At 34.7% G+C, this 26,366-nt stretch overlaps 2 protein-coding genes across 2 annotated transcripts in view; one reads left to right on the plus strand and one right to left on the minus strand.

Annotated features, from left to right (window-relative positions):
• Positions 1-5,866: 5,866 nt before the first annotated feature.
• On the minus strand, positions 5,867-8,882 carry LOC131988095 (uncharacterized). The gene is made up of 4 exons (XM_059353115.1): positions 8,489-8,882; positions 7,643-7,915; positions 6,071-6,383; positions 5,867-5,970 (listed from the first exon to the last, which is right to left on the minus strand). The coding sequence occupies exons 1-4, from the start codon at positions 8,837-8,839 to the stop codon at positions 5,867-5,869; spliced, it is 1,041 nt and encodes a 346-aa protein (XP_059209098.1). The 5' UTR covers positions 8,840-8,882.
• A 9,872-nt stretch (positions 8,883-18,754) lies between these two features.
• Positions 18,755-26,366, plus strand: part of tcf12 (transcription factor 12) — a 154,540-nt gene continuing 146,928 nt past the window's right edge. Inside the window, exons 1-3 of the mRNA XM_059359131.1 lie at positions 18,755-18,914; positions 19,638-19,726; positions 23,908-23,980. Of these exons, the coding sequence (XP_059215114.1) occupies positions 19,655-19,726; positions 23,908-23,980 (145 nt within the window). The 5' untranslated portion in view covers positions 18,755-18,914; positions 19,638-19,654. The remainder of the gene's footprint in view (positions 18,915-19,637; positions 19,727-23,907; positions 23,981-26,366) is intronic.

The raw sequence follows: 26,366 nt of genomic DNA on the forward strand, positions 1-26,366 counted from the left end.
CAGTATCTATGGGTCACTTGACAACAAGCCACCCACAGTTACTTGAAATTCCAAGATGGCGGCCATTTTTCAAGATGGCCAACACCTTAGTGGAGCAATTAAATTATATAATGGTTTATTTGGTGATACAAGCATAAAAAATTGGCATGACCAGTCTCTCTGGGTCACTTGACAACAAGCCACCCACAGTTACTTGAAATTCCAAGATGGCGGCCATTTTTCAAGATGGCCGACACCTTAGTGAAGCAATTAATTTATATAATGGTTTATTTGGTGATACAAGCGTAAAAATTGGCATGAGCAGTCTCTCTGGGTCACTTGACAATAAACTACCCACATTTACTTGAAATTCCAAGATGGCAGCCATTTTTCAAGATGGCCAACACCTTAGTGGAGCAATTAAATTATATAATGGTTTATTTGGTGATACAAGCATAAACATTGGCATGAGCAGTCTCTCTGGGTCACTTGACAATAAACTACCCACATTTACTTGAAATTTCAAGATGGCGGCCATTTTTCAAGATGGCCGACACCTTAGTGGAGCAATTAAATTATATAATGGTTCATTTGGTGATACAAGCATAAAATTGGCAGGAACACACTCCATGGGTCACTTGTTGAAAAATGGCCGCCACCTTGGAATTTCAAGTAACTATGCGTGGCTTATTGTCAAGTGACCCACAGATACTGCTCATGGCAATTTTTAAGCTTGTATCACTGAATAAACCATTATATCACTTAACTGCTCCACTTAGGTGTCGGCCATCTTGAAAAATGGCTGCAATCTTAAAATTTCAAATGTCTTGGACAATTTTCTTGTCAGGTGACCCATGGAGAGTGTTCATGCCAATTTTCATGCTTGTATCATAAACTGAACGATTATATCACTTAGCCGCTCCACTAAAGAAAGGTCTCGCATTCAAGATTAAAGTATACAGGTGCATCTCAGTAAATCAGAATATGATAGAAAAGTCCATTTCCAGTAGTTTAGGATCTGGTTTATTTATTTTCACAGTTATAACATAAAATTACAAAGATAACAAATAATACTAGAAAATTTCCTCTGGGTAAATTCTGAAAGGGCCACGGGGGCTACTGCCAGTGTGTGTACACTATGATGTGTGTGTGTGTGTGTGTGTGTGTGTGTGTGTGTGTGTGTGTGTGTGTGTGTGTTGGTGTGCATGGTTGTGTTTGACTTGATCTTTTTGTATGGGAGACAGGGGTCAGCAGTAGATTAACTGTGGCCCTGGCCTGAGGCTCAGAGGTTACCACGGCAACTTCAGGTGGTTGTCAATGACAACAGGAGCAACCCAGGCAGAAACATTGAGAAAAAGAGTTTTTTTTTTTGCAAATTCTTTTTAAAATGGCCAAATTATGTTGACCATGATTTCATGTGTAAAAGCAACAAAATGGTGAAACATCCAAGGGGCATAAATACTTTAAACAAGCCACTGTAACCTGTGAATTTACCCATTATAATCAGTTTGCATACTAAAATGTCCTGGTCATTGTTGGTGTGACTCTAGTTTAATGACAGTAAGACACGGCAGAGGGAAAGCAGCAGAGAGAGTGTGTGAGTTGGAGAAAGACACCAGGCTGCTGGTGATCTGATGCAGCTCAGTGTGGACGACACCACAGAGATCAGGTGTTACAGTGTGCTGAAGAGACGAAGGATCTGGTTTACAGTCTGTTTGGTCCTCATCTGGAAAAACACACAAAGAGACCAAGGTTATAATAGTTTTGGATTTTTCATTAGTTTTAGTTTTAATTTCATTGTCAATTTTTGCTTTCAAAATCAGATAGTTTTAATGAGTTTTTAGAGTGAGTTTGCTAGTTTTAATAAGTTTTAATTTTTTGGAAAATGCTGAGTTTTAGTTTAGTTTTTATTAGTTTTAGTTTTTTTGTAATGGGGTATTTGTTGGGTGCCAGATTTTTAAAAAAGTCACAATAAATGTTTCCTTTATTTCCTTTGTCTGATCCATCTCAGCCCCAATAAGTTTATTAAGTCATAAAACCAGATAGATAAAATAGATTTCATATCAACCAAAAAGACAAAAACGAAGGACATTTTCACTATAATTTTAATTAGTTTTAGTTAGTTTTGTAAACATAAAATACAGTTTCAGTTATGGCTTTTAAAAAAAACTTGTTTTTATTTTTTATTTCAGTTAACGAAAATGTTTTTTCAATTCTAGTTTTTGTTATTTTGTTAGTTTTCGTTGACTATAATAACCTTGATGATCAGATGTTTATAAACCTCAACACCATCTTGTTCTTAAATAATTGTGAGCGACATACTGAACTCTCCAACATCTTCCTCTTCTTTCACATGAACATGTGACGTGTGTTGTTGCCATGGTGACAGCTCTTCTTCTTTACACTCCAGTAAAGGTTCAGTTTTAATAGTTTTGGACCTAAAACAGAAAACAACAGACTGACACACCTGGCTGATGTATAATACACAAGATCCCATTACATTACACCTCTCCCAAACATTTAACAGGTGTGTGTGTGTGTGTGTGTGTGTGTGTGTGTGTGTGTGTGTGTGTGTGTGTGTGTGTGTGTGTGTTTGTGTTAGCAGCCATCTGGGGTCCATCAAAGTGCCATCCCAAAAAATCTATATATCTTTTTGATATTTGTGTGATTCTTTTTTTTTTTTCTGTCATCCAAAAATGAACAATGCTTTCAAAACATAAGTTTCACTAAAAGTTGACATAACCAACTCTGTGCATTCTCCTAATCCTAATCCTAATTTTGTATATTTGACTAAAATTGACCAATTATAATGAAAAAAATATGAAAATTATATATCAATGTGTTGGTCATGAGTTGCCTTAAAAGGTGAAAAAAAAAGTTGGTAATCATTTTTTTCTACATGTCCTAAAACCAGTCATGGGGTCCTTTTTGACCCCTTTGGAGCACAGGTGCTATAAAAATTTATAAAACACGTAAAAATGAAATTTATATGATCTATAAAGGATGCAGAGGGACACATATGCTGAAAATTTCGAGCAATTCTATGAAAGTTAACCTTTAGTAATCATATGTTGAAAAAAAAATGGGGGTCAAAAAGGACCCCAAGAGTACAGGAGGGTTAATCAGTTTAAAATGTGTTTTTTAAGATTAAATAGTAGAACGAATCAGTTTCTTGAAGTCAAACAGCTACCTCTGAGGAAGGATCGGTTCATAGGCGTCTTCATCCCAGCTGTCTTCAGCTCCTGGAGCGCTCCACTCAGCTGGTTCTGCAACGTTTTCCAAATCACTGTCCAAGTCAGAGCTATAAGATTAAAATAAATACATATATAAATAGTACAATGAGCCATAGAAGCAACACTTACCACACAATATATATATATATATCCTGTATTATGTAGTAGAAAAATTACAGTCTGTTCTTCACGCTGCAGTCATCGTCATCGATGGTGACCTCCATCTCCTCGAAACTGAAAATAACAGAAAATTGTCTTTTTAGAGCGATGAGAAGAAACTGGTAGCTCTGCTTTCCTCTAGAAATGTTCCCTCCTTTTTCCCATGGCGGTCTATGAGGCTGTGGGTGGTGTTGGTGGATCATCTGTGGTCCTACGCCCAAACTAGAACTCTGACAGCTTTACCACACCAATGTGACGGAGAAGACACATTTTACTACGTTTATATGGATAAATTATTTCTGGAGAGTGGTATCTGCACATTTACTAAAGCAAGACCTAATGCTATCAATCGCACATACATAAAGCAATTCAAAATATTAATAAAACAGTATTTATCAAAGTAAGAAAACATGGTATATTTATATGTACACTACCGGTCAAAAGTTTTAGAACACCCCAATTTTTCCATTTTTTTAATTCAAGCAGTTCAAGTCAAATGAACAGCTTGAAAGGGTCCAAAGGTAAGTGGTGAACTGCCAGAGGTAAATAAAAAAAGGTAAGCTTAACCAAAACTGGAAAATAATGTACATTTCAGAATTATACAAGTACGGTAGGCCTTTTTCAGGGAACAAGAAATGGGTTAACAACTTAACTCTATGGAGTCTCGGGCTATTTTGTCCATTTTTGAATTATTTTCATGTCTTTGTAAGTCATTTTGCGTCTTTCTTTTTGTCATTTTGTTTCTTTTTTTGGTCATTTTGTGTCTTTTTTTTAGTCCTTTAGTCCAACATAAAATGTGATTTTGAATCTTTTTTTTACTTTCAAAACACTATCATGCTCAATAAAGAATTTTAAATGTTGCAAATGTGCATTCATTTCAGAGTACACTGAGACATTAAACTGCATAATTTTCAATTAAATTCTGGAAAAGTTGGTGTGTTCTAAAACTTTTGACCAGTAGTGTATGTAGTATATTTCTATAGATATATGATATGTGTTATTATAATGTATATGCTGTAGGATGAATGTATAAACAATATGATATGTATTATGTGTTAGTAGATTGTGTAATGATGTGTTTTCAACTATATGTTTGATACTGTTGGACCCCAGGAAGAATAGCTGTGGCTTTTTTTGACAAATTTTTCTCTCCCTCTGCACTCTAGCGATGCTGTCATCCACTCTAGCCTCTCCATAGAGTAACATTGGGGGAATTTTTTGGCGTGTTTTTGCCAAATAAGTTGAAAACCGTTTGCCGAAACCCTTAAAAAAAGTCATAGGACACTTATCATGGCCGAGTCACTCGATTTGATACCTTTTTAGTGTGTGTGTATAAAATCTAAGATTAAGCCTGGTGAATAGTATATAGTGTGCTCTTTTAAGCACACTCAATTAATTAAGAGGGTGAAAATATATCATAGGAACATTGAGTTCCATTCAGTTCAGTACTGACAGATTTATAAACCTACTTAGATGTAAATAATAGTAAAAACCAACCTGTCATGGAGCCCGTCCACCTCTGACGCCAGATGTGTGGTTTCCCTCTGATATTCAGCCTCATCTCGGTGCCCCTGGTTATCTCTGCAGACACATCTTAATAATCATTTTCTGACAACTAAAACCTTGTTACAGCACGTAAAAATGAACATGAAAACTATTGTAAAATATCATGGGATTCAATGCAGAAGCCACAGAGTAATGCAGAGCATGCAAAATACAAAATGAAAGGCCCTAGAACAGGGCTCTCAAACTCAAATTACCTGGGGGCTGCTGGAGGCAGTATCAAAAGGACCAAAAAAAGACACAAAATGACTAAAAAAAAACACTAAATTACTTTTAAAATACACAGAATTACCAAAAAAGACACAAAATGACCACAAAATACACAGAATTACCAAAAATGACACAAAATGTCCCCAAAAAATACACAAAATGACCAAACAAAGACACAAAATGAGTTAAAAAAAACCACTAAATTACTTTAAAAAGACACAAAATGACCCCAAAATATACACAAAATGACCAAAAAGACACAAAATGACAGAAAAAAAATAAATTACTTAAAAAATACACAAAATTATTTAAAAAGACACAATTACCAAAAAAGACACAAAATTATTTAAAAAGACACAAAATTATTAAAATAGACACAATTACCAAAAAAGACACATAATTATTTAAAAAAAGACACAATTATTTTTAAAAAAGACAAAATTGTGTGGGTTTTTTTTGGGTAATTTTGTGTCTTTTTTTTGGTAATTTTGTGTCTCTTTAAAATAATGTTGTGTTTTTTTTTTGTAATTTTGTGTATTTTTTGGTCATTTTGTGTCTTTTTTGTGTCATTTTAGTGTTCTTCTGTCATTTTTTGTCTTTTTTTAGTAATTTTGGGTCTTTTTTTGGTCATTTTGATACTGCCCGCAGTGGCCCCCAGGTAATTTGAGTTTGAGACCCCTGTTCTAAATCCACAGATTACCTGACATGCTATAATTAATTCGTTAGTAGTTTCCATTTCCAGTAAACACATTTAGTTTCTCTTGTTCATGCTGCCTCACCTGGACCGTGATGACTGAGCTCTCGTCTCTCTTCTCCTCCACTTGGCCTTCATTTTCATCAGAGGATCTTCAAAGTAAAGACAAGAAAACATTCAGCGACAGGTCCTGAGATTTCACTTCCTGTCTCATTAATGTAGCTTGTCATACTTTTATTTCTTGTCCCTGAAAGAGAAGAATCCAAGCATCCATCACCTGATTTGTGGAGCAGCGTGTCTCCAGTCTGCTGGTGTTCCTCCTGGATCCTCTCTGGGTTCAGGTACGCCTTTTGGATTTCACAAAAGGTTTTATGTCCCATGAAGTTCAGCTGCAGATGTTTGGCCCATTTCTTAAAGTGTGTGAAGTTTCCTCCAGAGAAGAGGATGGAGAGGGAGGAGAGGAGGTGGATCTCAGGAAACTTCTCCCAGAGGAGAGGAGACGAGGTCCACACGCCGCCGTGTCCGCCCACACACCTCCACCTCACCTGGACACACACACACACATCACACACACATCACACACATCACACACACACATCACACACACATCACACACATATTAACATTTACAACACATTTATATGTGGAAGACATCCAACCAAGGTTATAATAGTTTTGGACTTCATTAGTTTTAGTTTTAATTTCGTTGTGAATTTTTGTTTTCAAATTCAGTTAGTTTTAATGAGTTTTTAGAGTGAGTTTGCTAGTTTTCGTTTAGTTTTGATTTTTTGAAAATGCTTAGTTTTAGTTTAGTTTTATTGTTAGTTTTAGTTTTTTTGTAATGCCTTTATTTCCTTTGGTTTATCATCTTAGCCCTAATAAAGTTATTAACTCTTACAGTTCCAGGTGTTTTGAATTTTTGAGTGTAGACATCCCAGTCTCAGTAAACATATTTACCATGTGTAGATATTTGGTTGGAGCTAAATAAATACATTTCATATCAACCAAAAAGGATTATGCAGTGTTTCCCTACATTTATTCTGCTGCTGCTGGATTTTCAGCACCACCTCCGCAAAAAAAACGTGATTTGTAATATCATGGTTGAATTGGAGACACAAGTTTACTGAGTGTTGCGCCGGCGACACTTTTACTATAATAATTAAACGGTTTACGCAATTAGAAAAATTCAAATGTTTTCTGAAAGCTGAGAAGTTTTTCTTTACAGCCAACATGGTGGCATTACGGTAATTTCACTCGCGCTTCTCCTGGAAACCAACAAAGCAGGAATACACAGACTCAGCAGCAGAGAAATAGAAATACTGGATTATGTATGAAAAAAGTTGACAAAGACGAAAACGAAGGACATTTTCACTATAATTTTAGTTAGTCTTAGTTAGTTTTTAACCACAAAATACAGTTTCAGTTAGTTATCGTTTTTATTAAAACACTCGTTTTTATTAAAACACTTGTTTTTATGTTTATTTCAGTTAACGAAAATGTATTTAAATTCTAGTTTTTGTTATTTCATTAGTTTTCGTTAACTATAATAACCTTGCTTAAGACTCGGGGTGATGGAGCCTATTAGGCCATAGCTCCCAAACTTTGAAGACTCTGCCTGCAGCCTTACTGTCTGTGGATTATTTTAAATGTCAGATTGAGACATATCTGTTCAGACAGGCATTTAGACGTCCAGGCTTTAATTATGTTTTCTTGTTGTTTTGTGTTTTTCTGTGTTTGCCTGTTTCATACCCTTGTAAAGCACTTTGTGGCTTTTTGCCTTTATAAATAAAATATACTAACTGACCTTCTTCTGAGCGCCGCAGTGAGAAACCTTCCTCTTGGTGATGGGACGTCCACATGTCTGACACCTCTGGAACAGCTCCATCAGGCAGCCGTCGTTCACCATCGTCTTGGAGTGACTCGGCTCTTTTTCTCCCTTTTCATCTGATTTTGAAGTTTCTTTCGAGCTTATTAACTCGTTCAGATGATCCACAGACGCCACCATGCACAAACTTCCACTGAGTTCAGCTGGAGGATGGTGCTGCGAGGAGGAGGAGGAGGAGGAGGAGGAGCTGGTCTGGGATCACAGAGACAGATTTGCACTATAATTGTTATGTCATTTCACAGTGTGCAATATTTCATTCAGGTGAATTTTTATTTAAATGTGCAACATTTATCTGTGCAACAGCCTGTCTATATTGAATATATACAGGTGCATCTCAATAAATTAGAATATGATGGAAAAATTTATTTATGTCAATAATTCAATTCAAAAAGTGGAAATAACACATTTAAAAAGATGATAACTAACTGAAACTGTATTTTGTGGAGTACTCTAAAAAACAATTAAAACTAACTGAATTTGAAAACAAAAAATCACAACGAAATTAAAACTAAAACTAATGAAAAATCCAAAACTATTATAACATTGTGACTCCTCTGTGTTTTACCCATTAATATTATTATTATTATTATTATTATTATTATATTATTATTATTATTATTATTATTATTATTATTTACTCCTCATCGACTCCCAAACCAAATGTCAGTCAAACTGGAAGGTTTTTTAGACAATTACAGCAGAACTCTCACATGTTGAACATTACCAATAAAAACACACCTGTCCCAGGTAAAGTGAGTGACTCACCTGAGTCCTGCTGCTGTTACCTGGTGGTCCAGGTGAGCTCAGCTCCTCGTGCTGCCTCCCAATGAAAACTGTCGGGATGACGTGTGACTTGAGTATTTTTCTTGGAGTTGTTTTCATGAGTTCTGCTTGGATATCCGGTTCGTAATCTTCTGCTGTAAAATGCTGGCTGCACACTCTAATGTTACCGTATTTACTCACAGGTGTGTTTTCGTTAAATTTGGGGCTCTGGATGGCCTTTAGCCAGCTCCTGCAGCGCTGCGGGTCTCTGGTGGGCAGAGAGTGGAACACGACCCCCCGGGAGCGGGCCTTCCGGTAGCCCCTACAGCCGGGCACGGAGCACATCCCCGGCATGGCTCCACGATAACAACCAGAGGATAGAACCAGACGAGGAGCTGCAGGAGGCTGGCTGCCACCAGGGCTGAGTCTGGACAGGGACGTGAACGCGACGCTGTGCGTAAAGACGCTGCGTAAAGAACACTTTGCATTCTGGGAAACGTAGTGATTCTTAGTTATTCTTTTTGTGCTGACAGTTTTCTGTCAAATTATTATTTCTGAGGGTCAAAAATGAACCTTTAACCCTTTGGAGTTTGAGGCTATTCTGTTGGTTTTTGACTCTTTTTTTCATTCTGGCTGTATAAACGACATAAAAAGTGTTCACCATGTCATGTTGGTATCTTTGTTTTCACCACAACCTCACCTAAATGACCTGATTATTATTTTTTTCATTTTGACTTACTGGATTAACATTTTGAACATAAAAACACACAAAAAACACACACAAAAATACAAAAAACACACACAAAAAATACAAAAAAAACACAAAATTACAAAAAACACATAAAAACACTCATAAAACACACAAAAAATGACAGAAAACACACACAGAAAATACACAAAAACGCACAAAAAACATAAAAAAATACAATGAAATAAAAAAAAAAAAACCCACACAGAAATCACACAAAATAACTTAATTAATTCAGTTAGTTGCTCTGTGTAAACAGATTATTTGTCACGTGACCGTTGGTCTCAGCAGAATCAATCATGTCTTCAAACTAAGGACTCAAACGGTGGCTAAAATCTGATCAACAGTGCACACATGAATAGGTCTTAACTAGTTTACTGCCTGATCATATTAGCTTTGCTCTGTTGCCTTTTTATGTTCCTTATTGAAAATTGCTTGTACTTCTTTGACTTCTTTTTCCTCATTGTTCTGTTGCTTTTCCCCATATCTTTGTCTGGTCCTTCCTTTTCCAATCTTGTTATTTTAATTGCCCTATCTTTAAAAAAACTGCCTATGGACAAGTGTTGCGAATTAGCGCTTAAACAATGCATCTGGCCTGTCCAATGTAACTGCTATGTCCATATCAAATAAACACTAAATAAAATAAAAATAGTCTGGATAACTCTGCTGCTTAAAGTTTGACTTTTTTTGTGCCAGTTTGCATTCTGGTTTCACACCACATGCACCAGAACAGAGCTCCACTGAGCCTTTTATCTACTGTAGAGTGTCGCTGCACTGCCAAGCCAAAAGTAAAGAGGACTTGCCGTGATTTTCTGCCAGGGCTTTAGGGACGAGTTCAAATGAATAAAAGTGTTGCCTAAAATAGGCTGAACTCCACCAGGCAGCCAGAACGACAAGGCAGAGACGCTGTTTCACTCAGAAATAAAGAGACATCTGAGATTTCATGAAGTAATGTGCACTTTATTAGGTAGCTGTTTTATAAAACAGTCCCCCTACACTCAAAAAAATAACTCATTGGATGAACTCAATTAAATTGTGGGCAGAATTTCCATCCAACAAATATATGTAGCTCAAACTCAAAACAAGTGTAGCTCACTTTTTTTTTACATTTGGTCAAACTCAAATTAAAAACATGTATGTATTGTATTTAAATTGAGTTACCTCAACTCATTTATGTCAAGGAGAGCTAAAATAAATTAAAAAAAGAAATTTTGTTCGTTCAACCTAAAAACATAGAATTGGAAAACTGAAACTCATTCTTTTTGGGTTGAAGGGAAGGACAGGGGAGTCAATTAATACATTTTAGGTTACACTTCTTAAACTACTTTTGATTTGATTTTAATTGATATATTTTCATTGGATAAACAATACATTAATGTGTCACATCTAAGAAGGGCTTGAATCATTTTTTTGAGTGTATAAATCATGAAAGTTATAATGTGCACTTTAACAGTTTTTACAGAAGTGTTGGTTTAACGTTTTGTTAATTTATTTGGCTGCATTTTATCATGCTGTGTAACTCTATTGTGCTTTACTGAGAGGAGTTTACTGCCCTACAGAGTCTAACTGCAGTAACTAGCAAAGGGTTAAACTGAGAAAAACTGCTTTTAAGTTTTTTAACGTTATTTAACTGGCCAGACAAATGTGTTATAGGTAGGTCAGTGATATGACACTTATTTCTACATGTATTGATGATGTAATTTTATACTCAAAAATCATGATGATTTATTTGACCTTTGACCCCAAAAACGTAGTTACTGCACTCTGGTTTGGCTGTAAAAGGTTCTAATAGTGATGATAAACAGAGAGCAGTAACTATAATGTTGTTTTAAAAGTGTTTAACAACTCTATATAAATATTTGTGAATTTTAGACTTAATATTATAAAGTAATGTTATAACTCAGTCTAAATATATTTTTATCTCACTTTTTTACTTAATTACTATCTTGATAATAATTTCCCTATCAAATAAACTTATAATTTCTACACACTATCTATCTATCTATCTATCTATCTATCTATCTATCTATCTATCTATCTATCTATCTATCTATCTATCTATCTATCTATCTATCTATCTATCTATCTATCTATCTATCTACCTACAGTAATGATCTTTATTTAGTTATTTATTTTATCCCTAATTATTCTTGATTTTCTTGATCATTTATAGAATTGGCTGATAGTGTAATACATGGTTTGTGTAATGAAACAATGTTAAATATTATTTAATAAAGTTTTATGTTTGAGACAGTAGCTCTCTGGGTGACAAATCAGTGAACAGTCCACATAAAAAAGCTCTATTTTCATTCCAGCTTAAAAAAATTACTATATCAGCCACCATATCAGTTATCAATTATTTTCCCCCCTTTAAAATCATTATCAGTTTAAAAAAAAATCCCATACAGTGATTTTTAATCTACTCAAAAATCCCATCTGAGCATGTTTTCTTTTACATAAACTATACTTTTATTTAATGCATTTTTAAAATGATCACAAAGCTGGAAATATAACTATACAATAACTTTGTGTTTTTATTAGTGAGGAACATCTGGTGAAGTTTGTGTGATCTGAGTTTGTCCAACAGGTGGCAGTCTGGAATTATTAATAATAATAAAAAGGGCAGAGGAGCTCCTATGGTTCATGTTTCAGTGTGTGAGAAGACTTAACTCCTCCTGTATGACTCAGAGGATTTAATGTAAAGCTTTAGAGAGGTTTGTTGTGTAAATAACAACCATCAGAGGTTCACTATTACTATATAGACTGAACATGAACACATCATGTTGGAGTCCTGCTGGTTGTAGAAATGATTAGTGATGTTTTATTGTTAATAAATGTTGTATGGTTTTGGTTACAGGACATCTAAATAACACAAACCTTGAGTATATTATCCTATATTTAATATAATTAAGCTGCTGTCCTTTGGCTTCAGCTTTTTATTTCTTAAAGTTTGTGCAAGATCTGTACACTCTGAACACTTTTATCTACTTTGCACCAAGGTTATTATAGTTAGCGAAAACTTGAATTGAAAACACATTTTCGTTAACTGAAAGAAAAATAAAAAGGAGAGTTTTTAAAAAAACGATAACTAACTGAAACTGTATTTTGTGGTTAGAAAACTAACTAAAATTATAGTGAAAATGTCCTTCGTTTTCGTCTTTGTCAACTATTTTCATCCATAAACCTTTTTGGTTGATATGAAATCTATTTCATCTATCTGGTTTTATGACTTAATAAACTTATTGGGGCTGAGATGGATAATAAAAGGAAATAAAGGAAACATTTATTGTGACTTTATTGAATCTGGACCCAACAAATACCCCATTACAAAACAACTACAACTAATAAAAACTAAACTAAAACTAAGCATTTTCCAAACAATAAAAACTGATTAAAAACTAGCAAACTCACTCTAAAAACTGCCTGGTCCCTTTTTTATTTTATTATTTATTTTATTTTATTTATTTATTTATTTGCAATTATTGCAATGTACCTTTTACTTTTATCGGACTGCTGTACTTTTTTTGTCTTTAAAAGCAATAAAAAAGTTGTTCACAAAAAAAAAGAACAGCTGTCAGGTTAATGTTTCTAAGCCCCTTAAAAATATATATTTTACATCTGTGAAAAAAAGTTTTGGTTGGTGATTTTTTTTTTGCCAGGAACATTTTTTTCCAAAGTGTTTGTTGTTGTAATATATATTTTGGCCACAAGAGGCTGTAGTGCATCATTACCTTCTAAATATGACCAAAAGCATTTATGTTTTCTTCCAGGCGAGTTTGTGGTCTAAACCCCATAATATACAGTATGTACACAGTGTTTAGAGTGTATGGAGAAACTAAAACACACCCAGAAAACAGCATGAATGCTTCCAGTCTGTTCAGACATGTGGCCTTGGTGAACTTCAGCCTCTAGTGGTGGAAATGAGAATTACAACAACAAACACTTGGAGCCACATGGACCTTTCATCAACCAGTCTGACACCTCTGACTAAACCTTCTGTCACCCTGTGTCCTCATGTGGACATTTCATTTTAGGTTTTCTGGACCTTATACTTAATTCTGCTCAACTATAAGATGTTGTCCTCAGTAGTACACACTCTAGAAAAAACACAATACATTAATCAGTGTAAAAATCAGATGGCAGCATCTTGGTAAACAGCTTATCCCCAGACAAAAGTGGACCAGGTGCAAAAGCTGATCAGATTTTATGATTAAAACTTGTTTATTTGTGCTTAAGAATGTTTGCAGTTTGATGTTCTGTGTAAGTTTGACTATTTTCAGCAATAGCAACAAGCTACGACACTGCTAATCAGGAAGTATTCATTTGAAAACGAATAAACTTTCTATCTTTTAAATAAACTATCTATATTTTGTTAAATTGGTGTTTTTTCCCAATGGAAGTTATTATTTGGTGGATCTAATAAGTCTCAAATGTTAAAATATGTGATTTTTTCCAATGTAATCTGGTGGTTCTAACAACTCTTTTAAAGTTAAACCTTCAAAATAAGACAAACATAGTTACACATATACTCAAATTGATAATTTAGTGGATCACTTTTTGTATCACTACGTTTCTAATGCACAAGATAATTTTTGACCCATGTGTGTAAACTTGATGTAATAATACAAAAACAAATTTTCTTCATAAAGTATGAAAGGAAAAATGGATATAATGATCTGTTGTAATAAAAAAAGATAAAAAACACAAAAAATATCACACAGATTCATATCACACTGTACCACATACACCATTCCCTGTTTTAACGAACATTTAGTGAAATACTATTTAGACATTTAGACGTATATTTGTTGTCAGGAAGCTGTTTGATGTTTCGTCTGCAGGTTTCTGTGTCAGTAGGAGAAGTGACAGTTTGAACAGTGACTGAGATTACTGGAACAGCTCAATAAAACATCTGCAGGAGAAGAGAATGATTCTCTAACACCAACACGTTTCTCTAAAGCTTCACTACATTTCTACTGTTTCACTCTATTTATGTACATATTGACATTAATATTGTTTTACTTTAAGTAGTAGTTTAGTAAAGTGCCAGATGAAATCTTTGTAAGAGTAAAAGGGTTCAAACCAAACATTGCTTTAGATGAACTCTCACCACCTCCATCACATCTTCACACCTCACTGTTTCAGTTTCTAGTTTACACTTTTCAGTTATAAAATTTCAGTCTGTATCCTCTCTCACTTCATCAAACTGTGAGTGTGAAACAAAAGAGATGAGTGTCTATTCATCTATCTATCATCCATCCATCCATTTAAAAACGATAACTAACTGAAACTGTATTTTGTGGTTACAAAACTAACTAAAATTATAGTGAAAATGTCCTTCGTTTTCGTCTTTGTCATCTTTTTTCATCCGTAAACCTTTTTGGTTGGTATGAAATCTATTTCATCTATCTGGTTTTATGACTTAATAAACTTATTGGGGCTGAGATGGATCAGACAAAGGAAATAAAGGCAAAATGTAGGGCTGCAACTAACGATTATTTTCATTATCGATTAATCTGTTGATTATTTAAATGATTAACCGATTAGTTATTTGATCAATAAAATGTATAAAAATATCAATGAGTGTTTCCCAAACCACAAGATGACGTCCTCAAATCTCTTGTTTTGTCCACAAACCAAAGAGATATTCAGTTTATTGTCATCAAAGAACAAAGAAACCAGAAATATTCACATTGAAGAAGCTGAAATCAGAGAATTTGGACTTATTGTCTTTAAAAAAATAAAGACACCCAACAAATACCCCACTACAAAAAAACTAAAACTAATAAAAAGTAAACTAAAACTAAGCATTTTCAAAAAAAAAAAAAAAAAAACCTAATTAAAACTAGCAAAAAACACTCATTAAAACTAACTGAATTTGAAAACAAAAATTCACAACGAAATTAAAACTAATGAAAGAAAACCTATTATAACTTTGGTTTGGGAACTCCTGCACTACTTTAATAATCAAACATCTAAAATAAACATTAAAACAAAAACAATAAACCCATAAAGCAGTTACGACACGTAAAATGTATAAACAATGACCAATCATTGATCATTTCCTCAACACAGCGACAGCCAACATGAAGCCAGCTTTACAGCAAGCCTCTTGTCTGGTTTCTCGCCAGCGCGGAGGGAAAGTAGTCCCTCCCCCTCACGCAGTGATCCGCCCCACGCTGCTCTGACTCTAACGGTGCAGAGACTCAACAAACAGGGTGAAGAAGTGTTTCAGCGCACATGCTGCTCTGTTTTATACATATATTACACAATTCTATAAGCTTTTACCTCACTTTCTGTTTCACATTGTAGCTGAACTACCTGTAGTTAACATGAAGCTGCGTTCACTGGTCCAACTTATTCCTGCTGAGAATTAACCATTTAGCTATGTGTTTACATTTTACTTTATTGCATTTATTTTCCAATAACACGAGAAAAAGTAAGACTGAGATGTAAATTATGTGACAACAGCACAGTTTATGCTTTATTTAAACATATATTTAACCTAACCTGCTATAAAAAGCTTTGACTATAAGGTGTTTTTGTCATTGAATTTGTTTATTTATGGTACAAACACAGCGGTATTATGAGTCAAAATCATGATCTGACGACCATCTATCTATCTATCTATCTATCTATCTATCTATCTATCTATCTATCTATCTATCTATCGATATATAGATATATAGATAATAATAAATAGTTAGATAGATCCAAAGATAGATAGATAATAATAAATAAATAATAAATAGAGCGATAGAGAGATATAGATAGATAGATAGATAGATAGATAGATAGATAGATAGATAGATATTATTATTATTATTATTATTATTATTATTATTATTATTATTATTAATAATCCCTCAGGAAATTGTAATTCCAGCAGCAGCAGCACAACATCAATAGAATAAATTAGAATATAATTTTGGAATACTCAGTGTTTTCAACCATGGAAATAATCAGTTTCTCCCTGATTTCCCTCTAAAAGGTTTTATTCTAAGGTGTATCTGTTAGTAAATGTGTTTATTTATGGTCCAATCAGCGCTAAAATAAAGATGTGAGGAGCAGAGAGTCTCTAGTTGAGGAGGAAGTTCTCCATCTCCCCATCACTCCGCAGCTTCTTCTCCTCCTTTAACTTCCTCCACCTGCTGAAGCTGGACGAGATGTTGATCCGAGTTCTGACCCGCAGCCGGTCGCTATCCTTCCGGCTCTCAGTCCCTCTTCTGACCGACGAACCGGCTTGTTTCTCTTCGGAGCTGAATATTGATTATTAATATCAGAGGAATATCTGTCCCGCTGCTTCTCCATCCTTGTTTCTATAATCTCATTAAAATCAGTTTATTAATGCTCCATACTGACATCTAGACCTGACAGCTTTCACTTTACAGGTTTCCGCCAACAGCATCACCACTTCTGGTCCGGAAGTCCCTTTCACAATAAAAGCACGATATCTGCAAAAGTGGTGGAAACTGACACATTTTTCAAATTCTCTTTATTGTTTTTTTCCCTTTCGTTCACATACAAAAATGAAGAAGAATCATGTTGGTTAACATGTTGGTCCTTCTAACTATTGTGATATGTGTATACATAATTTTATATATATATATATGTGTGTGTGTTATATTTGTAACATGTGTTCACATTTGCAACATTTAAAATTCTTTATTGAGCATGATAGTGTTTTGAAAGTAAAAAAAAGATCCAAAATCACATTTTATGTTGGACTAAAGGACTAAAAAAAGACACAAAATAACTAAAAAAAGACACAAAAAAGACACAAAATGAGAAGACAAAATGACAAAAAAAAAACACACACACAGAAGAAGACACAAAATGACTAAAAAAGACACAAAAAGACCCAAAATGACCAAAAAACACACAAGACCCAAATAAAATAGAGTGCCACTAGAATAAAAACCAGAGTTGATGACAGGATCACACACAATCACAAGATCACATTTATGTTGGTTTTTCTTTGTTTCTTTTTGGTTCTAAATGTTGATCCAGTAAGTCAGAATAATAAAAAAATTGTATTATCAGGTCATATAGGTGAAAAAAATATACCAACATGGCATTTAAACATGTTTTAAGTGGTGAATACAGGCAGGATGGAAAGGAGTCAGAAATGGACAAAATAGCCCGATAAGACTCCATAGAGTTAAATCTGTTAGCCTTCGACTGACCCTGATGTCATGATATCATGTTGGAAATAATGTGTCAAAGATTGCACAAAAAACCCGCATGGCATTCAGAGGATATATAGGTATATAGGTATATTGACAATAAGAGGGTTTCTCAGCAGTTTGAAGAACAGAAGTGCTTGTCATCCAACCGCTGAAAATACAGAAATCTCCAAAATGTCTAAAATTTTTGAACCCCAAATCAAAGCATGGATTCTTCTCTGTTGTTCAAAAAGGTCTTTATATATTGATGTAATATTCTGGAGGGTTTATTCATTCTCAAATTTTAAAAATGACTTAACTCGGCACCAAAATGTGTGTAACAAATGGTATCAACCCAAAAATTGCTGCAATAAATTATGGGACATTGTTGAGCAGGAGATTGACTTCAGAAAGCCAAACATTATTATTCTGAACCTTTATACACCTGCATAACTTTAATTTATTGATTAACAACTATTGCTGAGCTGCATCTCAAATTATGGTTCCAGCTTTCAGATAATGTTCACTTCTATGTGACATTTATTGTTGACCTGCTATCTCCCCCTAAAACTCCACTGCCCACAACATCCAGTTGTCAATAAAACTCTCAACTGGAGCCAATATTTTAGGTAAAAACTCACCACATTCAACAGTTGAATAGATTAAAAAGCATGAAAAAGCTCACAATGTCAATCCTAAAAAGAAGTCTTTACACAAGACTGAAATCCCTGTGAAGAGGTTATTCACTTATTTTGTTACAAAAAAGACACATGTTCTTAAAATAAGCACATAAAGCTATGGTCAGTAGGTAAATTATACTCAAAACAAGATAATAAGATATTATTGCTAGATACAAATACAATTATTTTTTTGATTTTTTTTTGTTTATACAAAGCCATGATTTTATTTTTGACTTTTTTGTGTGTGTGCTATAAAATGTCACTTGTATCGCTTTCTTTATTGTTGTTATTTGTTGTTGCTTTCTGTCATTGTTGTTGTTGATTTATTTTTGTATATTTCTTGGGGAAGTGTTTTTTATAAGCCCATATAGGGTTTTTTTTAACCTCTCCCGCACTTACTATCCTTGTTTCATTACTTTTTTTTGTTGTAATGTGTCTTTTCTTATGGTGCAAATAAATAAATACAAGTAGAAAAATATAAGAAGAAGAAAATACCTGGTAAGCTTAATGTTTTTTGCAGTGTGCGTGAGCGCGTGTGTGCGCGTGCGTGTGCGCGTGCGTGCATGTTTGTGTGCATGTGTGTGTGTGTGCAGCATCTCCTGCTGTGGGACCATCATGTCACTGAGCTCGGCGGAGGGATACAACCACCAGTGTCATCGTGGTGCTGCGGCTTTTGCAAACCAAAAATGTCTGCCTAAGGGAAACTCGTAACTGATATATAGAGGATATTCAGCCAGCCATTGCCGTTTAAACCCACATTTCGCTCTTTTTGAGGCGTGTGGCCAGAAAGCGAGTCTTCACCAGATCACCCTAGTCGGGATTTGAATCGGAAAAAGGTAAAATCTGAGTGGGAGTTGAGCAGAAAGCTTTCGGACCAGTGAAAGAAGTTGGGAGTTGTGAAAGACCATCACTGCGTTTTTTGTATTGTGGAGCTGCAGATTAGACAAATCTGTCGGGCTCAGTTACTTATTTTAAACCAGTGTGTGATTTATTACCCACTCGCTGCAAAAAAAAAAAAAAAAATCTCTTGTGTGTACTAAATGTGTGCATGGCTGCAGCATGGAGCTAGCCCTTTTCAATAGAAACGAAGCAGAAACTGCAGCTAGTGTTAGCCAGCCAGCTGGTTAGAGGACGCTATGTGCCTTTTAGCAACGTTAAGCATCGTTATGTGTTGAGATTCTGCAACATAAAGCTGTGACAGCAACAATGTCTGTCACATTGTTACATAAATGTCGCTGTTATCACACAGAAACATTGTTGCAGCTGTAATGCGCCGCTGCAGCTCTTTAACAATCCATTCATCTCCTTTTAATCATCAGCGGAGGAACAAACTGGGCGCAAAATGGTTGCACTATTTTATTCTATGTCAACGTGGTGGAGCTGTCAGTGTGCTTATTTTTCTGCAACTTTACTTCTATCAGATGGTCTTTTATTGTGCATCCATAACAATCACCTCTGGTGGCAGCAGTCGTTTCCTGTCTCACCCCCCGCCGCTGCTGCTGCTGCTGCTGCTGTGTGACCTGATGGACTGTCTGTCTGTGTGTCTGTGGCTCCTGCAGGTCTCTAGATCGCCAGGATGAATCCTCAGCAGCGGATTGCCGCTCTCGGAACAGACAAGGAATTAAGTGACCTGCTGGATTTCAGTGCGGTAGGTTCTGCGTTTCTTTCTCTCCATGCAGGGTGTGACTGATTGATCAGTTCACGTAGGGCTGGGCGATATGGAGCAAAAGTCACATCCCGATATATTTAGGCTCAATATCGATATACGATATATATCCGAAACAAATATGACATGTCACAAGTAGTTTTATTGAAACTGTTTATTTTTTTATTAATTGCCAATGCCCTATTTTTAATACTTAACAGGAGATTAAATACTAAGATTAATAAAGCAGTTTTAGGGCTGGGCGATATGGACCAAAAGTCACATCCCGATATGTTTAGGCTGAATATCGATACATATCCTGATATTTTTTAATCTTAAAGTGAGAGCAAATGTTCAGTCAAAGTCAAACATTTTTTTAACATTGTTATACATACAATTTAATACATTGTTAACAAGTTCTACAAGTAAACACTGACAAAAATGTATAAATAAACAAAAATAATACATATATAAAGTAACACACTATTTCTGAACTACCCCATGCATTATTTTTTTTTTACATTATATGTGGTGTAAACAAGGCTTTTCATGTTGGTTTCATGTTGTACCTCATTTTCAAAATAACTGCTGGTAAATATTCTGTCAATCAGCTTATTAAAACTATTTATTAATTGCCCTATTTTTAATACTTAACAGGAGATTAAATACTAAGATTAATATAGCAGTTTTAGGGCTGGGCGATATGGACCAAAAGTCATATCCCGATATGTTTAGGCTGAGTATCGATATACAATATATATTCTGATCAAATATGACATGTCACAAGTAGTTCTATTGAAACCGTTTATTTTTTTATTAATTGCCAATGCCATATTTTTTATACTTAACAGGAGATTAAATACTAAGATTAATAAAGTAGTTTTAGGGCTGGGCGATATGGACCAAAAGTCACATCCCGATATATTTAGGCTGCATATTTTTTTTTATTTTTATCTCAAAGTGAGAGCAAATGTTCTGTCAAAGTCAAACATTTTTTTTAACATTGTTATACATACAATTTAATACATTGTTAACCAGTTCTACAAGTGAACACTGACAAAAATGTATACATAAACAAAAATAATATATATATAAAATAACACACCATTTCTGAACTACCCCATGCATTATTTTTTTTTACATTATATGTGGTGTAAACAAGGCTTTTCATGTTGGTTTCATGTTGTACCTCATTTTCAAAATAACTGCTGGTAAATATTCTGTCAATCCGCTTATTCAAACTATTTATTAACTGCCCTATTTCTAATACTTAACAGGAGATGTATTACTAAGATTAATATAGCAGTTTTAGGGCTGGGCGATATGGACCAAAAGTCATATCCTGATATATTTAGGCTGAGTATCGACATATATCCTGATATTTTTTATCTCAAAGTGAGAGCAAATGTTCAGTCAAAGTCAACCATTTTTAAAAAACATTATTATACATACAGTTTAATACATTGTAAACAAATTCTACAAGTGAACACTGACAAAAAATAATATATAAACAAGTTGTACCTCATTTTCAAAATAACTGCTGGTAAATATTCTGTCAATCAGCTTATTCAAACTATTTGTTAACTGCCCTATTTCTAATACTTATCAGGAGATGTAATACTAAGATTAATATCGCAGTTTTAGGGCTGGGCGATATGGACCAAAAGTCATACGCCCGATATGTTTAGGCTGAATATCGATATATATCCTGATATTTTTATCTCAAAGTGAGAGCAAATGTTCAGTCAAAGTCAAACATTTTTTTAAACATTATTATACATACAATTTAAAACATTGTAAACCAATTCTACAAGTGAACACTGACAAAAAAAAAATAAACAAAAATAATATACACAAACTATTAATATATGTGGTGTAAACAAGGCTTTTCATGTTGTTTTCATGTTGTACCTCATTTCCAAAATCTATCTGCTTATCAAATAATTTACTAATTGCCAATGCCCTATTTTTAATACTTAACAGGAGATGTAATACTAAGATTAATATAGCAGTTTTAGGGCTGGGCGATATGGACCAAAAGTCATATCCCGATATAATTAGGCTGAGTATCGATATACGATATATATCCTGATATTGATCAAGTCAAATATGACATGTTACAAGTAGTTTTATTGAGACATTTATTTAAGTGAACATAAATACTGTATAACAACAGGAGTACCTTTTTAAAAAAACAACAACTCAAAGCTCCATAAAGTGCACATTAAAATACAAAAATATCTTAAATAAAAATAGCCTATGAAATAAAATTGGCCAATCTTTTTCTGAAATAAATATATTTATATGACAAAAGAATAACAAACATTACAAAAGAACTAAATATGACAAACCCTAGTAAGGGCAGCATTTATAGAGAAAGAAAGAAAAAAAATGTTGAACGATATCGATGTATGCGATATGGTCTAATTCGATATCACATTGAAAAATATATGGATATATCGCCCAGCCCTACTTGTCACCTCTGTTACACTCACACATACAAAAAAAAAATACACTAAAAGTGTCTAACCGATAAAAATGTTGCAGGTGATCAGTTCATATTAGGGCTGGGCGATATAAGTCATATCCCGATATATTTAGGCTGAATATCAATATATATCCTGATATTTTTATCTCAAAGTGAGAACAAATGTTCAGTCAAAGTCAAATATGACATGTCACAAGTTGTTTTATTGATCTAATTTTCCCACTTGGCGTAATATTTCTACACTAAAACAGAGGCCCTCCGCCATCTTTGCTTTCTCAATTTTAGCATTAATAATAATTTTGTTTCACATTGTGAGTCAATGTTCAACAGAAGTCATTGTTTCGCAAGTCTAAATTCTTTACACTTTCAATTTAAAGACCTAAACGAGTCATAATGTGCTCGTCACCAAAACCAAAAGGAGAAGGTAGTGATCAAATAAAAAATGAAAGAATAAAAAACAAAGCAATAGTAACAATAACTTAAATAAATAATATCTAAATGAGTACTAGGGCTGGGCGATATGGACCAAAAGTCACATCCCGATATATTTAGGGATGTGACTCCCAGCTCAGCCCGAGTTCATATTAGAGCTGACTAATATGATCTGACAAACTGTCCTTGTTTTTTTTTTGTTTAACCCATTCAGGCCTAAAACAGCTTGAAAAACTGCCTGAAAAACCTCTGGGTGATTTTAAAATCAGCCCCTAAAACCTGAAGTTTTTCTTGTAATTCAACAGAAGTGTCAACTCTTCCTACTAAATAATAGATTTTTCAGCCTCTGTAGCAGATAGAAATGAAATTCAAAAAGTATTTGAGAGCTTATAGCTGTTATATCTGAGCTCCCTCTGCTATAGTCGTCTTCCGCCATGATTTCAGTTCTGGAAAAGTCCCATGATGCATTGCGACACTCCCACATGTATTCTCATTTTGTGTCTTTTTGTGTGTTTTTGGTCTTTTTTTTGTCATTTTGTGTCTTTTTTGTCATTTTTTAGTCATTTTGTGTGTTTTGGGTCATTTTTTTGTCATTTTGTGTCTTTTTTGGTCATTTTGTGCCTTTATGTGGTCATTTTGTGTCTTTTTGTGTCTTTTTTTTTGTCCTTTTGTGTCTTTTTTTGGTCATTTTGTGTCATTTTTTTGTCATTTTGTGTCTTTTGTGTCTTTTTGTGTAATCTTTTTGTCATTTTGTGTCCTTTTTAGTCATTTTGTGTGTTTTTTTGTCATTTTTTTGTCATTTTGTGTCTTTTTGTGTCATTTTGTGTCTTTTTTTGGTCATTTTGTGTCTTTTTGTGTCATTTTTTTTGTCATTTTGTGTCTTTTTTTTGTCATTTTGTCTTTTTTTTTAGTCATTTTCTGTCTTTTTTGTGGTGATGATTTCAAAGTTCAAGTTCAAAGTCCCATGTTGCATTGTGACACTCCCACATGTATTCTGATGCATTTCATTGGCCAAGAGACCGAAAATAGGTGGAAAAAACTACAAATACTACAAAACAACGTATCCGCTTTCCCGGCTTTAATGGTAGAATAACACAACAGCGCCCCAACAGGTTTTAATGGTAGAAATGCGGTATTGCTGTCCTGCTTTAAATGGGTTAAATCATGAGCTACTTCCAGGATCATTGCAGCAGATCGTCTGAGTGGTTTCTGTTAATGTCTGATTAAAGGTTCTTTCTTTCTTTCTTTCTTTCTTTCTTTCTAGATGTTCTCTCCTCCTGTGAGTGGAGCGAAGAACAGGCCCACCACACTGGGAAGCAGTCAGTTCACTGCATCAGGTAGGAGCCCTCACTATTAAATTAAACCCTCTGGTTTATATTTGTTAGGGAAAACAAGCAAAAAATATGCTGAAAATATACTTTTCCCCCTCTAAAATTTAACAGTAGCTCATTCTCTACAGTTCTTACTATAAAACCCTCCGAACCCCAACAAGCTGTTTCAGGGCGTCCTTTGCTTTTTTTTTTTTTTTTACATTTTACTCACTGTGTCCTTGTATTTCACTGCAATATATAATATATAATATATAATATAAAAGTCCTGCAGCTCTTTGGAATCAGCACAATCATGATTAGAAGTGGGAATAACTCAAAAATGTATTTTGTGAAGAATAACACACTTATAATGACATTAATCATTAAGAAAAGAAAAACGCAAGTTGAATTTCTCTGATTAATTTAATTTTTTAAAAATTGGAATGAAATGGAATTTATATATAAAATATAACACTTTTCAAAGTTTCATGGAGATTGAAAAAGAAAATTGGGTCTTTACATGTTATACATATAGAGCTATTTGCATTTTTACAACCTCTCCTGTCCTCTCCCCTCTGCTCTGTGTAAACAGCCTCTCCTGTCCTCTCCTCTCAGCTCTGTGTAAACAGCCTCTCCTGTCTTCTCCTCTCAGCTCTGTGTAAACAGCCTCTCCTGTCCTCTTCTCTCAGCTCTGTGTAAACAGCCTCTCCTGTCCTCTCCTCTCTGCTCTGTGTAAACAGCCTCTCCTGTCCTCTCCTCTCAGCTCTGTGTAAACAGCCTCTCCTGTCCTCTCCTCTCTGCTCTGTGTAAACAGCCTCTCCTGTCTTCTCCTCTCAGCTCTGTGTAAACAGCCTCTCCTGTCCTCTTCTCTCAGCTCTGTGTAAACAGCCTCTCCTGTCCTCTCCTCTCTGCTCTGTGTAAACAGCCTCTCCTGTCCTCTTCTCTCTGCTCTGTGTAAACAGCCTCTCCTGTCCTCTTCTCTCAGCTCTGTGTAAACAGCCTCTCCTGTCCTCTCCTCTCTGCTCTGTGTAAACAGCCTCTCCTGTCCTCTCCTCTCAGCTCTGTGTAAACAGCCTCTCCTGTCCTCTCCTCTCTGCTCTGTGTAAACAGCCTCTCCTGTCCTCTCCTCTCTGCTCTGTGTAAACAGCCTCTCCTGTCCTCTTCTCTCTGCTCTGTGTAAACAGCCTCTCCTGTCCTCTCCTCTCTGCTCTGTGTAAACAGCCTCTCCTGTCCTCTCCTCTCTGCTCTGTGTAAACAGCCTCTCCTGTCCTCTCCTCTCAGCTCTGTGTAAACAGCCTCTCCTGTCCTCTCCTCTCTGCTCTGTGTAAACAGCCTCTCCTGTCCTCTCCTCTCTGCTCTGTGTAAACAGATTTTCAGTGAATATTTGTCACATGACCATTTGTCTCAGCAGAATCAATCATGTCTTCTGCAGAATTTAATCTTTTTAACAGGATCTAGTTATTACAAACAGTTTATTTTTGGTGAAGTTTTAAATGAGACTTGTAGAATAAAGTGATTTTTGACAGAAATATCACAATTTTAAGCTTTGTTCTGGTTAATTCAGACGCTGTGATACTGACAAATTATCAATAAGTGAAAAAAAGTAACAGAAATAAAATACACAAATGCAATCCCAAACAACAATGATATAATATATATGTAATTTAGATCCTTTATGTTCTGACCCCTGTAGAAGTGAACCATGAAGCTGCTGTTTTGTGTGTTATTATGGAGTCTGGCAATGGTTCCCAAACTTTATTCCCAAACCTACTGAGGTGTCTTTAATAAAGAAACAGCCCTCGTCATGGTTTCTCGTCCACGTTTTGTAAGTTGTGAAGTTTGGCTCAGATCCAGTGCAGAACTCACTCACTGCATTATTTATATTTAGCCTTTTAGCCACGCCCCCCTTTTATAATTGCCCCCCAGTTTGGGATCCACTGGAGGTCTGAGGTTACAAAAATAGACTTTACCACCTGCTTATTTCATATAGATCTATTCTGTCCTACAAAGTCTAACTGCAGGAGCTACATTTTTTGGTCAAAATTAATTTATGACTAAAAATAAACTGCTTGATGTCTGTTTTATCTTGTGACAAAGTTTTAGATTTCAATTTTGTTTTATTTCAGAGATATAATGATATAAAAAACACAAAATCCAACTCAAAACCAAGCAGTAATTGCACTTACCACAGTCTGCTTTGGATATAAATACTAATTTAAACAGAAAAATAATACAAATTATAAGGAATATATTATAAGGAAATTAATATCTAGATAGTGATGAAGAAAAAAGGGAGATGAAATTATATTAAGACTAAAATATCACATTTCTTTATATATAACGCCTAAAATATGCAAATCTTTGAATGGAGTTGTTAAACACTTTAAATACATTTATAACAAAATCAATTTGA

The sequence above is a fragment of the Centropristis striata genome, chromosome 2, assembly GCF_030273125.1.
Source record: "Centropristis striata isolate RG_2023a ecotype Rhode Island chromosome 2, C.striata_1.0, whole genome shotgun sequence".
Lineage (NCBI taxonomy): Eukaryota > Metazoa > Chordata > Actinopteri > Perciformes > Serranidae > Centropristis > Centropristis striata.